Source organism: Grus americana, chromosome 5, assembly GCF_028858705.1.
Source record: "Grus americana isolate bGruAme1 chromosome 5, bGruAme1.mat, whole genome shotgun sequence".
NCBI lineage: Eukaryota > Metazoa > Chordata > Aves > Gruiformes > Gruidae > Grus > Grus americana.
In genome coordinates this window covers 27,348,189-27,362,687 of record NC_072856.1, presented here as the reverse complement: position 1 = coordinate 27,362,687, position 14,499 = coordinate 27,348,189, and the positions used below count along the sequence as shown (strand labels likewise).

At 40.1% G+C, this 14,499-nt stretch overlaps 1 protein-coding gene across 2 annotated transcripts in view; it reads left to right on the top strand.

Moving 5' to 3' along the window:
- The window catches only part of CSTPP1 (centriolar satellite-associated tubulin polyglutamylase complex regulator 1), an 84,086-nt gene that overhangs the window by 20,983 nt on the left and 48,604 nt on the right, over window positions 1-14,499 (top strand). For both annotated transcript variants that reach the window (XM_054827121.1, XM_054827120.1), the window contains exon 3: window positions 6,532-6,662. In XM_054827121.1, coding sequence (XP_054683096.1) covers window positions 6,532-6,662 — 131 coding nt within the window. The remainder of the gene's footprint in view (window positions 1-6,531; window positions 6,663-14,499) is intronic.

The following is a 14,499-nucleotide window of genomic DNA, read 5'->3' as shown; positions in this document are numbered from 1 at the left end:
GGAGAGTTAGCAGCTTTCCTTGTGTAGTTATAATTCTGTAATTTTTATTTATTTATTTTAGGTTTGGGGGAAAAGGGCAAGGGTTTTTGAGGGAAGCTGGGTAGCGACTTGCAATGATCTCCATAAAACTAGTTATAATGGTATTCACGCAGCTGTCTCTGTAGTGTGCAACTCACTGTGTTTTCTACTGTAAAAACGAAATCTCCTGTTTATACCAGCAAGACCTTTCCAGACTCACTGAAACACCATGTGGTCTGAAACAGCACCTGATCAGACTGAAAGAGCTAGTCCTGGCTGATTGATGCTTATCTCTGAAGGCTTCTTTACTTTTCTTGGAGGGCTTCTGCAGGGCTATTTACCATCTTCCATTGTACACCCTTTCCCATCTTCCTGAATGCTAGGTTTCCCAGCTCATAACTCTAAGAAGCAGCTTTATTTCAGAGTAGAAAGGGGCCCCAATATGTGGCCTATTATATCCATATCAGCTTGCTTACCCTTTTCAAACAGCTATTGTGTTTTAATAGGGCCCTGCCTGGCAGGGGGAGTCCTTAATTCCTACGATATAAGAATGGCCAGCTTGAGTTACAGCAAACTGCAGGATGCTGCTCTGATCAAAAGGCCTCTGTTTTTAGAGATCCGCCCCCCCCCCTTTTACGTCTTTTTTTTTTTTTTTTTTAAATCCTGGGCTAATAATTCAATACAGTAAGGTCATTTTAGCTTTTGATTTGAAAGCTTCAAGGTGTTAAATTACTGACCTAGCATAGCAAAAATCAAGGGAGAGGGACTCTAAAAAAGATAAAGGGATTCCAAGTAATAAAGGAATTGCTGTGCTTGCTTTTTAATCCTTTCCTTCTCCAGAATCTGTAGACTGGTCTCAGAAGGTTTGATTTGCTACAGAGCAACATAGGAAAACTTGTTCGCTGCCTGCTCTGAGCTGTGTCACAGGTGCTGTGGTTCATTTCCTTTCAAATGGTACTTGGGATAATCTCTGTACCACCTGTATTAACTCTGCCATGAATACAGAGATTCCTCAGCCTGTACCAAGAATCCTGAAAACAAATAATTAAAATTTGTGTCACTCCTTTCCTTCTTTCCACACCCTTCAGCTGAAATCAACTTGCGTGGGTGAGACAGAAAGGATCTCAAAAAATCCAGTCTCTGTGTTTTCAGTGTTACATCATCCAGTCTTGCCAAAATGTTAAGAGTGTTAATGATTTCCTATCTGCCTGGTTGTTAAAAAAGGATTTTTCCTTAAAGCCAGTCATCAGGAATAACTTTCAGCATCTGTTTCATCTTAACACTACTAACACCTTTCAGAGGAAGTGCCTAAAAAGCACTGCTAATTTCATTAGAGGAAGATGGTGATTTCCTTGAGGTTGAATTCATTGTCCCAAATGTTAATATCTGTCGAATTTTAAAAAGCACTTGATACAAGAGCTTTGAGTTGAGGAATGCTAATGCTCCTGCTACCTTCCAAGAGGGATAGCTAAAGAAACGATCCAATGATTGGTCTGAATATTGCAAGTAGTAGACTTAAACCAATAGGTGAACAATAGAATGATCTTAAATTATACTACACTCATGCAACAGTAATTTATTCATCGCAGTAGTGAAACTGGAATTTATTTTTTTTTCCCCAATGGTGCCTACAGTTTTAAGTGTTCCCTCTCAGGGCTCATTCTGGGCAAGGTAAACCTCACTTTGCTATTTCAGAGCATAGCCTTGGGGTAAGTATGATTAGTTGGTTGAGGATGCTTTGTGTGTGTATAAGTTATTTAACAACAGAAATTGCCTGGGTTTTAAAGCCTTTTGAATTTCAGTATTTTCTGTTGCTAGAGCTGGTTCTTTGTTACCCATTGTACCACAGTCTTTAATCCTAATACTCCTGATTATCCCTACTTACTGTGCTTTGGTTCACACCATGAAGCAGTCTTAGAGCTCATGACCTGGGTTCCTTTCAGATGAAACTAAACTGGAAGATGTGTTCCAACTGCAAATGAACATTCAGCCCATGGGACCAGACTACAGCTAGGTCAGAGTGTGTTTCAAGAAAAAACGAACCCAGAGATACCCATAATGTTGACATCAGGTTCTCTGCACTGTGTCTCTCTACAGACGTTTCAGTCAGTCTAGACATAGCCTCTGATAGCAACTTTGCATTTGAGACTATCTTATTTTCACTTAAGACACTCAATTCTGTTTTAATGACTTAGACACCTGTGTAACTCGGAAGAAAAGTAATGTGTGTGTGTGGGAAATTGTTCATACCGGAGAAGCAGCATAAGCCTTCAAAGTGAGTTTTTCTTCCTTCGTCATGCTCTCAATGGAAAACGCAAGCAGTAATGCTGTAAGTTAAGGAATAATGGTCCTTGTTCCTTGTTTTCCATTTAGTAGAGGAGGGGTCCTGTGAACTCATTCAGCTCTTTGCATGGTAACCAAAGGTGGCACCTGCTAGGGGGACAGCAGGGTCCTGGCAAGCTCTTCTGTCCTTCTCGGGCACTTGGGGCTCTCCCTGCATTGTGCATATTTGGCTTTGCCTGAGTTCAGCAGGCAGAGGCTAACTACTGTAGTGGGTTTCAATTGGGATGTTACCATAGCATCCTGGGACTTTTGCAATCTATTTAGAAGTCCAAAGGTTTGAAAAGAGTGCTTGAAAGTTTCTGAACTCTGGCAAGTTGCCGAAATGTAATTACACAAAAGACAAAGCCTTACTGAAAGCAGCTCTGTTCAGAGAAGCAGCACCTGAGTGCTAGAGTTCCCAGCATAGCCATTTCTGAGATCTTGGGTTGTTTTATCACTATCTCCTCCCAAAACTCTTTTTCTTCCTCTCACATGCATGTGCCGTCCCACAAGCATAGACTGGGTGTGCTGCAAGAGACAGCTTTCTCATCAGTGGCGTTGGAAGAGACTGTTCTGTGGTTTGGCTGCTCTGGGGCATGTAAAGGAAAGGGGTGAAAAAGTAAGCATCTTGAAGTCCCTGCTGCAAAAGTTTCTTTAGATCTTCCCATCGAGTGAGAACCTTGCTTTATTTTCCTCTCATCTTTTTCCAGAATATTCTCACAAGTGAATGGGAAAAGTTGCTTTGTTAACAGAGCATCCAGCTGTTTAGCAATTATTGTGTGAAATATGAGTTTGCAGTGATCTGGTGTTAAGTAATGAACATTCAGTTCAATTTCTAGTCTCAGTTTCAGCAAGACAAATAAAATCACGTCATTAGTAACTTTTGTTAATGTTCTAATTTGCCTCCTCTATTGACTGGTAATGTAGAGGGTTGAGGCAACTGTTAGGTCTGCAGTAGGAGGCTTGGAGACTTGCAGAGTTGTTGAAAACTTTCTTCTTGAAGGAATCTCTTACAGATGGCTGCACTAAATGCCAAAAAGAGGGGAAGGAGAAGTTAACCAGAGAAGTGAAAAATTATTTTCCCTGCTTCTGGGTTCACAAACCCATTTCTAAATGATTGAGAACAAACTAATACCTTGTTGAGATACCCTAGTTTGTTTGTAAGTCTTTCTCCTGCAAATATGCTGATAAGCTCTGGTCACCTAACTTTGCTAAGGGTGTGGGTTGTTCAGCGAGAGGAGGGCAGACAAAGAGAAGACTAAGCAATCCTAAGGGAAGAATCTCAGCAGCTATTAAACTTGCTGAGAATGTTTGAACTATATGTTGCTTTGCTGTTGATATCTTGCTTACTTAAGCCCTTCCTCTGAGTCTGCAGCTTGTTTTATTTTTTGTGTTCAAAAGAAACTGGAAAAGACATCTGTTTGCATGTATATAAAAATGATAGGTAAGGTGTCGGTTATACTCCCTACATGCTGTTGGAATACCTGTAACAGCTTTGGGTTGTCACCATTTCTTTTTCTTCCAGAAGGGTTTACCTGCAAGCCATTATTACTTGCCACATTAACCGTAACTTCACCTCTGGGCAATTGTTAAGGAAAAGGTGGCCAAGTTATTTTTGTACTGCCCACCTACCCATGATAGAGGAATTTCAAAATATATAGTTTGTTCAAAATGCATAGTGTTCCTGTCTCTTGTAGTGATCTTGACCCTGCCTGAGAATAGATCTGTTGATTTGTCATTGGGCTGCTTGCTGGATAGCTCCATCATGGGCTGGCTCCTTTGGGCTGAACTTTTACAACTTGTAAAAAGGAATTTATAAAGAAGGGTCTCTGAAATGCAGCATCTTAACTGGGATAAAATTCTGACTCCTATGCTTGCAGGCTTGAGCTTTTGGGGAAAAATCTTTCCATTGTATAGTTAAACAATCTTACTGCAAGAAACGAGGAATGAAAGAAATACTGTACTTCTTTTACTCAACTAGCTGGCGGCACTTGGCTGTCAGCACATCCAGGTGTGCTGATGTTCCAACATATCCACCCACTCTTTTAACTGAGTAAGCAACAACAAATGATATCATACCTTTCTGCCTGCTAGGTTTAGAGCCATCCCGTGCTGAAAATGCAAGTCACTTGAGTCTTCCCTTATTAGAACTAAGGACTAATATAGTAGGGCTGTCTGCTGTGAGTTAATAGTATGTTAGCTTCATGTCTGGACCTTTCCATTACAGTTAGGCCAGGATCTGCTTCCAGGGGTAGCATGTGCTGTACTTATTCTGAGCAACATAATTTGGTGCATTTACTTGTATCATTGTGCCTTCATCTTCTTTCTGTTCCTAAACATCTCCCTTATGTATGTCATCTTTCTGAAAGCTGCCTTCTCCTATTATACCAAGTTTCTTCTTTTTCATTTGTATTTTTTCTTCTTCATCAGCCTGTCAAATCATCAGCAAAACAATGCAAATTAGAAATGAAAAAAAGTCTTACAGGCTGTGGTTTGGGATTAGAAGATCTGAAATCCCATTTCCAGCTTTGTCACAGGCATCTTGTGGGCCTTTATGCAAGTTACTTTCCCTTACTCTGAATTCATTCACTCTAAGACAGTGAGCTACAGCACTGTATAATGAATACTCTTTACTTACAATGATAGTCATGGGAGCCCTTTCCCGTAATTTTGGTGTATTTTGATCAGGCACATGATTTATTTATTTACTTTAATCTCTTGAGACAATGGCTGTGCTTTCCTCTGGTTTGTACAGCACTGGTGGATGAATAAGGTTTCATAAATACGAAATAATATATTTTTCCATGATATTTACAGAAACTGTTCCTAATTCCAGTCAAGAGTCATCAGTGTTTTTTATTCATAAGGTGATTGTACTTATTTTGAGTTGCATTTTCGTCTGGGTAGGAGCGCTAGAAACAGTGTTCTGCACCTAGTTTTTCAACACATGACAAAAAAAATCCATTTACTCGCATGTTTTTGAGAACCAGGACATTGAAAAACAGAAATTGTGATTCTTGTCTGAAAAATTGAATTGGCTTCTCTCCACACACCCCCAGTTGCTACATGACTTTTAAATTTTGCTCAACGCTGGTATAATTCTCTTTCAAATGTGATACCCTTTTCTATACTATGAAGGATAAAGTGATTTCAATTATTTGTATTTCAAGAGCTGATTTAAAATTGCAAACTAAGAGGATTCACGCTGACCACTGGATTTTGTCTGTTGTGGAGATGCTACCTATGGAGAGGTTCTGCTGTGATGAAAGCAAACTTGTCTCTTTTCATTAATTCTCTCTTATGCAGGAGAGTTATGCAGCTGTCCCAAGTGAGTGTTTTTAATGATCTCTCTGGAGTGTTTGAAAGCTTTGTCCCACTTGCACGATGCAGAGTGAAATGCACCAAATCTATCTTTGAGGCAACCCTGTCATTATACCCTTTGGTATATTGTGTTTGTATTTGCATTTCTATTGTTCTTGCATGTTGAACTTAGACATGTCTAAAGGAGAGTTTCTTGTACTTCAGAGAAGCCTTAAGACAAATGTTTACTGTAGTAAGTTAGCCTAAAGTGCTTGCAACTCCAATATGAGAATTTTGTACTAAAATACAAGAATGTGACTATCCATCATAACAACCAGCTACTCTTTTCAAAATGCACTAGCGCAAAGTGTCATTTAGTGAAGGGCTGATCTGCTTTTCATGACAACTGAAATAGATTTTATGAATCCTATACCGTCAAGTTTCAGTAACCTAGAAATGAAATCTTGAGGCTCCTCTTAAAGAGGATTTTTTGGTTTTTTGGTGGCTTCACAGAAAACTGTGATGAGAATAGCAGCGAAGTTCAAATGGTAGTAAAAGAAAGGGCATCTTCTGGTCAGATAAACAACAGTCACTCTTGGCCAGTCATTTTCTAATGGAATGTTTTCAAATAAGTGGCTCTTGGACACCCCTTGCTGGGATTCTTTAGAATGAATTTTACTTTCACAAACCTCCGATTCCTATAATTAAGTTCCAATATGTGGTTTTTGCAAATAGTCTTCTCTCTAGAGAACAGATGGGTATAAGCTTTGGAGATTTGGTTGCACAAACTGTAACTTCCAGTGGTTTTCTTGCTACTGTTCCAGCTGGCCCCAGAACATTCATATTGGTTCAGCTTTCTAACGTTCTCTTGTTTTGACTTTATCTCCACAGTTTTAACAGCGTGCGTCAAGGAACACACATCTTATTCCGTGAGTTCAGCTTTGTGCAAGCTACCCCTCATAATAGGGCATCTTTTCTTCGGACCTTCTGGAGGTGTTTCCGAACAGTGGGGAAAAATGGAGGCAAGTATTCCAGCATCTGCTGGTGTCCTGTTACCTTACCATTAAAATCATTAGCCAGGCTATTAATGCAGTACAAATACTGACACTTCACACTGTGTTCTAATCTTCTAATGTTGTTAATATTAGGCACTGTGTGAGACACCATCGCAATTGTCTGTGGAATATTAAAAAAAATGCTCACAGCATAAAGTAGCATAGGAGCACCTTGTTGTCAATACTACTTCCATTACAGAACAGCATGTCAGGCAACAATAGATCCGAGGGAGGACATTTGTGGGCCTGCGCATAGGGATGGATGGTGTGGAAAAAAACCAAACGTGCCAGGGATCACTGGATGGGAGCAGGGTAGCAGACCCAGAGATGGTTAGAATATAGAGTATGGAGCATGAGAGAAGCAGGCGTTGAGATTATAATGCAGTTGAAGTACTGAGTGCTTTGACCAGGAGCCCTGCAGGAGGTAGACTATACAGTGGTGTTGGGCTGTAGGGTGGTGAATGCTGCCACCTGAGCTGTGCCTGAGCTAGTCCTGGCACATCTCCTAGATAATGTTGCAGGATCCCGATGGCTGTGGAAGGGCGACCACTGACAACTGCGTGACCTGTTCCCCAACCCTACCCACAAGGAAAAAGCTCCAAAGCCAAAACAACTATTCAGCAATGTACTATCTTGTCTAGCTATTCTTATACTGCACTCGGTATATTAGGTATTACAAACCTGGCCAGAGTTCAAAATAAACTCATGTAACTACATGCAACTAAAATTATGTTTTGTTTTAGTTTTAATTTAGTATTTTAAGCAAATACACTGAATGTTGCTGTACTAATATGAATGTTGGTGGGTGTCTGGTTTTTTTTACTATTAAGCTTCGCTTGTTCCAGGCTATTCAGCCTCACTTCTTGTTTCAGGGAAGGCTAGAACCATTCTCTTAAATATAGATAAAACCTCACCTTCCGGCTAAGCTTTGCAACACTTCTGCTCATGATGAACAGAGTTTGCAAGACTATGAATAATGACTTGACTTTTTTGACATATGCCATTTAGATCCTTGGAAATTAGAGAATTGTAGCTAAACATGACAAAATCTGTAATTAGCTACTGAAGTGAGTAACTATGCTGTCTGTAACACCTTCTTCTCAGTGATAGGCACTTTGTTACATTCTAAATCATTATATCAGTTCATGGATAATGTTTTTTAGGATTTCAGGTAAATTGTATGGTATTAATCTAACCAGTATGCAGTGAGGACATCTCTGATTTGAGGTCAGGTCATAGTCAGGCAAGATAAAGTGTAGACTCCTGGAACATATTTCTGTAGGAGAGTTAGAGATGATAGTGAAGAAGTCATCCGCCAGAATTGCAGCTGTCAGTGGTGAACCTTGTTAACAAATTGAGAAGAAGCTATCTGACGGAAGGTACCCACTGCTATACTTTCAATGCAAGTTTTCATCAGGCTTCATCTATCTAGCATCTGACTTCTACCAGATGATGGGCACCTGAATTTGTTGGAAAGAGCCAAAACGTTTTAGCTACGTAATATCTCCCTTCTCTTTTACTTTTAGCACTTTTATGTGAAATATGGTAAAGGTTGTGGAAAAAGAACGGGAAGGAGGAGCATAGGAACAAAAGCCAGGTAGATGTTAATATGCTCCGGTTGTGGCCTTAAGAGTTCAATATATATTTTTCTGACGTTAAATTCCAGTGGCTGCACATTTTAATCCAGGCAAATATGGCATGTTTACCTGTATATTTCTACATTTATATACATTTTCTTTTTACATTAACTAGAGGGAGAAATGGATCACTTCAGAGAACTTGCTGTCAATATTTTCATCCACTCAGTCCAATTTCTCTGATTCTCAAGCAGTAATTACAGATGAGAACCTTGATTTTATTCATTTCAGTTTCATTTGCTATGAGGCTTTTTCTGCTATTCTTGTGCATAGGGGAACTCAGAACATTCATGGTCTCTTAAGAACTAAACTCATTTACTAAGAAGAAGCTGAACCTGTGCAATATGGTGGCTGAAATATGGCCAGTACCACGCTCAGGCATAGACTAGACCTGGATTTCTTTCCTTGAAATACATGGCTTTTAGATGAATGTGGGAAGGAGTCATGTTATGCAACAAATAGCAGCAACCAGAAGTGAGATCATTGGTAATCTGAACTACGGAATGAGTCTCTTAACAATAGAAAAAGTCAGACTAAGTGATGCCAAAAGCAAGTTAGACTTTCAACTTAGAGCTTTCTTTAGAAATGTGGCTCGTGGTACATCTTGACGGTTGGACTTGATGATCTTAGAGGTCTTTTCCAACCTTAATGATTCTATAATTCTATTATCTTCTAATTGGATTATTCCAGAAATTAGTTTTAAGTTGTTTCTTAATGATCACTGCACTAGAACACAAGACCATATGCACATATCAAATTAAAAACAGTTATACAAGCTTGCATGGAATCACGACTCTATCTACAGATAGTTTGTTGCTACAGCATCTCGTTTTATGATGATATAATTTTGACAATTTAAACATCATATTATGTGCAGGAGTGTATTGGATTTGCACAGCAAGGTTTTGGTAGCAGGGTGGCTACAGGGGTGACTTCTGTGAGAAGCTGCTAGAAGCTTCCCCCATGTCTGATAGAGCCAATGCCAGCCGGCTCCAAGATGGACTCACTGCTGGCCAAGGCTGAGCCCATCAGCCATGGTGGTAGTGCCTCTGGGATAACATTTAAGAAGGGGGGAAAAAAACTTCTGTGCAACAGCAGCTGGAAGAGAGGAGCAAGAATATGTGAGAGGAACAACTCTGCAGACACCAAGGTCAGTGAAGAAGGAGGGGGAGGAGGTGCTCCAGGCAAAGGAGCAGAGATCCCCCTGCAGCCCGTGGTGAAGACCATGGTGAGGCAGGCTGTCCCCCTGCAACCCATGGAGGTGGATGGTGGAGCAGATATGCACCTGCAGCCTGTGGATGACCCCATGCCGGAGCAGGTGGATGCCTGAAGGAGGCTGTGACCCCATGGGAAGCCCATGCTGGAGCAGGCTCCTGGCAGGACCTGTGGCCCCATGGACAGAGGAGCCTATGCTAGAGCAGGTTTGCTGGCAGGATTGTGACCCCGTGGAAGGGACCCACGCTGGAGCAGTTCATGAAGAACTGGAGCCCATGGGAAGGACTCACGTTGGAGAAGTTGGTGGAGGACTGTCTCCTGTGGGAGGGACCTCACGCTGGAGCAGAGGAAGAGCACAAGGAGGAAGGAGCAGCAGAGATGATGTGTGATGAACTGACCACAACCCCCGTTCCTCGTCCCCCTGTGCCTCTGGGGGAGGAGGTAAAGAAATTGGGAGTGAGGTTGAGCCCAAGAAAGAAGGTCTTTTATGATTTGGGTTTATTTCTCATTATCCTACACTGATTTGATTGGCAATAAATTAAATTAACTTTCCCGTGTTGAGTCTGTTTTGCCCATGACAGTAATTGCTGAGTGATATCCCTGTCATTATCTGACCCACGAGCTTTTTGTTGTATTTTCTCTCCCCTGTCCAGCTGAGGATGGGGAGTGATAGAGCAAGTTTGGTGGGCACCTGGCCTCCAGCCAGGGTCATCCTACCACGAGGAGGTAGGTAAGTTATACAGTCCTGGTAAGAAATTCTCTTTGTGGTGATCCTATACTATGCAACAGAGCATGGGACAAACAACCTGCAGGTTCTGAAATTAGAAGCAACATAGCTTGGATTAACGTTGGTGTATTGCTTTTGAGACCTGAACTGGTATCTTTCTGCATTTGGTGCCCTGTGTCCAGGTGTATGGAGAGTTATTCATCGAACACCAGTTTTATTTCAATAGAATTTCTGTGTGCAGAAATGGGTGAAAATATGCCCTTTGCCTTCTACAGCAAAGTTCTGCTCTGTCCCAATTTTCTCTCCTAAGTTTGTTTCTGGGCAGCGATTACTCCCTGCTTCAGTACTGTCATTGATTTATATCTGCAAAGAACTATGAAGGCATCTTTTGTCTTCCTTTGTCAAAAGTATTACATCCACTAACTTTCATGTCTCCCAGGATGTTCTCAGTTTTATTTCTTCCTTTGCTGTAAAAGCGCTTACTGCCATTTTACCCTCACATTTACTTTTAAGTTTAATTCCAGATTTGAATTTCTGTTTTAGGATCGAGTGGTGCCTTTTTCTTAGTTTTGTCCATCTGTGGAGGATATCCCTGATAACCTGCATAAAAGCCAGCTCTGTGAGGATATAGGTCAACATAGTAAATAAGGGCTTGCACCCTAGTTGGAGGAAGCAAGGGAGAATAAAATTAAAGCTGTAAGATGATGCAGTTTCCAAGCTTATGCAAACTCAAAAAAAAAAACCCAAACAAACAAAACCCCCACCTTTCCACTTCTGAGTGTTTTACTGAGATTTTAGAAAAGTAGACAATTTCTCACAAATGAGTGAACTGATTGCTTAATCTGGCTCCTCCTTTATGCGGGGAAATTTACTGCTTTGCCTGTCAGTTTTGAAATAGCCATGCCTTTACTTGGAATATACACCTCATTCACCCAAGCAAATGCATCTAGCCATGAGTTCTCAAAGGGCCAGTAAGAGAGAAATCTGAACAGAAGCAATACTTAAATGTAATAATCCATGTGTGTGCAGGACCATCTATACACTAATTGGAGTGCACTAACATTATTGTTTCTCTTGGGAAATTACTGTAGATACTACTTTTCTACTTAATTCCTCATCCATTTGAATTACTGGAAAGTAGTTCTTCATGGAGAAACGCAGCAGCTTTTATGTTACATTTTTCTATGTTAGCTGTGCTACTTGATGGATTCTGGTTACATGGCCCTTCATAACCCCTTTTGTTTGGAGACTAGATTTATTTTTCCTTTTGTCTCCAAATAGCAAGGAAAAATGACTAGCTTCACTAAATGTGATAGTAACATAACACACTTCAAAAAGTAAAGCAAAAGTTTGTTTTGTTTGTTTGTTTGTTTTTTAAAAGTGGATTTCTGTTTGATATGCTGGATCTGTTTTTTTACAGGATTTCCCACTGTTTTTAGAAGCTTAGCAAGATGCAGTGTTCTGTTTTCAAGTATGCATAAGCATATCTGGGATTCCATGCATTGGGGGGCAGAAGTGATCTAGTGTCAAGAAACTGAGGTGGACTTCACAAAACTTCTTCCCTCCCTTAAACACCTACCAATGAAACATAACACACATAGAGGTGGCTAGTTGACAGCTAGCTTGTGTGTTGAGAAGCACAGAGAGAGCATAATGCTCAGTTAGCAACAGATTTCTCCCAGAGGAAGGCAAAATGACCAGAAGTCTTGTTTTTCCTCTGCTTAGGCTTAAATTGACCTCTCGGAATCTAGCTGACCTGCTCTTTTGAATTGTCTGTTCCTCAGGACTCTTTAATTAAAACTGTGCTTTCTCAGTTTAAACAGCCCCTGCAGAGTTCTGCTGTGAAGCTTCATAAGGTCAACATATGCCTCTCCCAACCCCCATGGCTTTCATGTCTTGTTGGTTCTCTGTTTTTAATTAAAAAGATTTTTCCTTAAATGCTTTCCAGCCAATTAGAGAAATTTTGCACTGAGAAACTTGTTCCAGGCCTGATGTATTGAGAAGTGAATAGAAAGCTCAGTCAGGACCATTGGCACTTTTTTCTAGAGCCTCAGCTTTCTTTGGTGCTTTTCAACAGCTTTTCTCCCCCCCCTCCCCCCAATTGCTTCCAGCAAAATTAGCTGCTGTTTGATATCTTAGATATAACCCTGGAATGGTTCAACACCAGATACAGGATCTTTTCCTTCTGCTCAGGTATGATTGTTACTTTATTTAGATGCACACACCACTGAAGCATAAAACTGCTGCAGAGAGTTATGTTGGACTATATTGGTTGAGGATCCTTTCTGCAGACTCTTACTTCCCCTTCAGACAAAAAGTACTGTTACTGCGCATATTGAAATAAAATCTACTTATAAACTTACCTTGTTTCTTTCACATTGATCATGTGGTGTACTGGCTGCCTCTTTGCTTCTGCACACTTGAATTAGGAAATTGGAAGCCTAACTACCTTTGGAGCTTGTGGAAGGAAGGTTTTCCACAACCCAGCACACAATTCTTGTCACAGAATGAGAAGAGTGGTATGTCTTTCTGACTAATTCTTCTTGAGTTCACCAGGAAGGCTAGATTCCTTAGAAAAATTAAAGAAATGCCCTATCCATATGATTCATGTAACCTGGAGATTGAGAAGAGCTAGAAGGACCACTGCTCTCCCAGCTTTTTTTTTGAAAGATGTTATTTTAATGCATTTTGCTGACAAGATTAGTTTCTTGGGTTCCAAAACCCCTTCCTTCACTAGTGTCATTCTAATGTTTCCACATAAAAGTCTTTATATTAAATTCCTCTTTTTTTTCACTCTCTCCCTTGTAAGCTGTAACACTACCTCCATTTGTAGCTTAGCCAATCTCTGCTTAGTGAGATGCATAGAATAATGCAGTGATGATCGCAGCAAATGTCAGAATCTTCTGCCTTTTCCCCTTTGTTATTAAATCAAAATCAGATCTTTATATCATGTTATTGTAGGAAAACTTTTAGAAATCAGTAAGGTATCACAGTGTATCCTAAAGATAATCAAGCTATGGATTTTAATACAGTGCTCTCTGGAAGCTCATTCTGCAATGAAATAGGCTTGGCTGAAATGATTGATCTCCAGCCTTTATTATTCACTTTGCAGTTTCTTTGCCCTACAATCAGAGCTGTTGCTATTTATCATTTAGCAATGTAGCTCTGCCTGGAACCACTGATGACTCTGGAATATCAGGACAAAGAATTTCGTAAGCTTAGGAGAAATAAGTAGAAGATTACATTTTAGAGATGGTGAGGTATATCTACAAGCATTGTAAGTTAAGGCATCTGCATTGCGTACATCTAAAATGTATTGCAGTAATCACTTGTAGAAGTAGTAGCATGTGGATCAGTGATGGAGTCTTCACCTAGCCTCTCCCTGAATTCAGTTCATACCATTCTGTCAATGTAGCTTGTGAAATTAAATGTAGTACACTGGAAGTCCTCCTTATCTAATCTGGTTTTGGCGTTCCCCCCCACCAATACTGCATTTCTTTTTCAACTATAGCTCTGAACATGCACCAGCTCATCTTAATTTCCAAATGTTTTTTCCACTTTATATTCTAGATGTATATCTCTCTAAATGTATTTTTTTTTTAAAGCAATAAACTTTTCTGTTTGTTTTCTAACATTTTTTGGCTGTTTTGTGTCTTTTGACAGTTCTTCATTGGTTGTGTCATTGGCAAATGAATATGTTCTTTGTTTCACTCAACTGGGACAAAAAGTATTTTAATGAGCTTTTGTACAGTGATCATTGTTGCCTTCTGCTAAGCAATTATCCACAATTCAACTGGTAATTATTATTACCATTTGCTTTGCAGTCTTTTGGCAAGTTTCCCATCCTTATGACAGCATTCTTATTCAAACCAACTGAAATGAATTTTTTCAATTAAGACTTTTTTAGGTTCCAATATGGGCCTTGAACAGTTAGCATTCCAAATTGTAGGGAAGTTCCCTGGAATAAAATTAGTTCTAAGTTGTGTGATCTGGGCTGGGATTCTGAATGCTCCATGTTTCTTAATTTAAATGAAGTTGGTCTATCTCTTCTCTCACTTGTGACTAGTCTTGAGAGATGATCTGCACACTACATATGCGTAGGCAATCATCCAGTAGAAGGCCTATGAAGCATTAACTTCATTAACTAGTATGTTCTATGGTGTTTCTAGTCTACTCTAGAGCAGCAGAGATGCTGAAAGGGAGGGAGGTAGAGAAAGGAGATGAA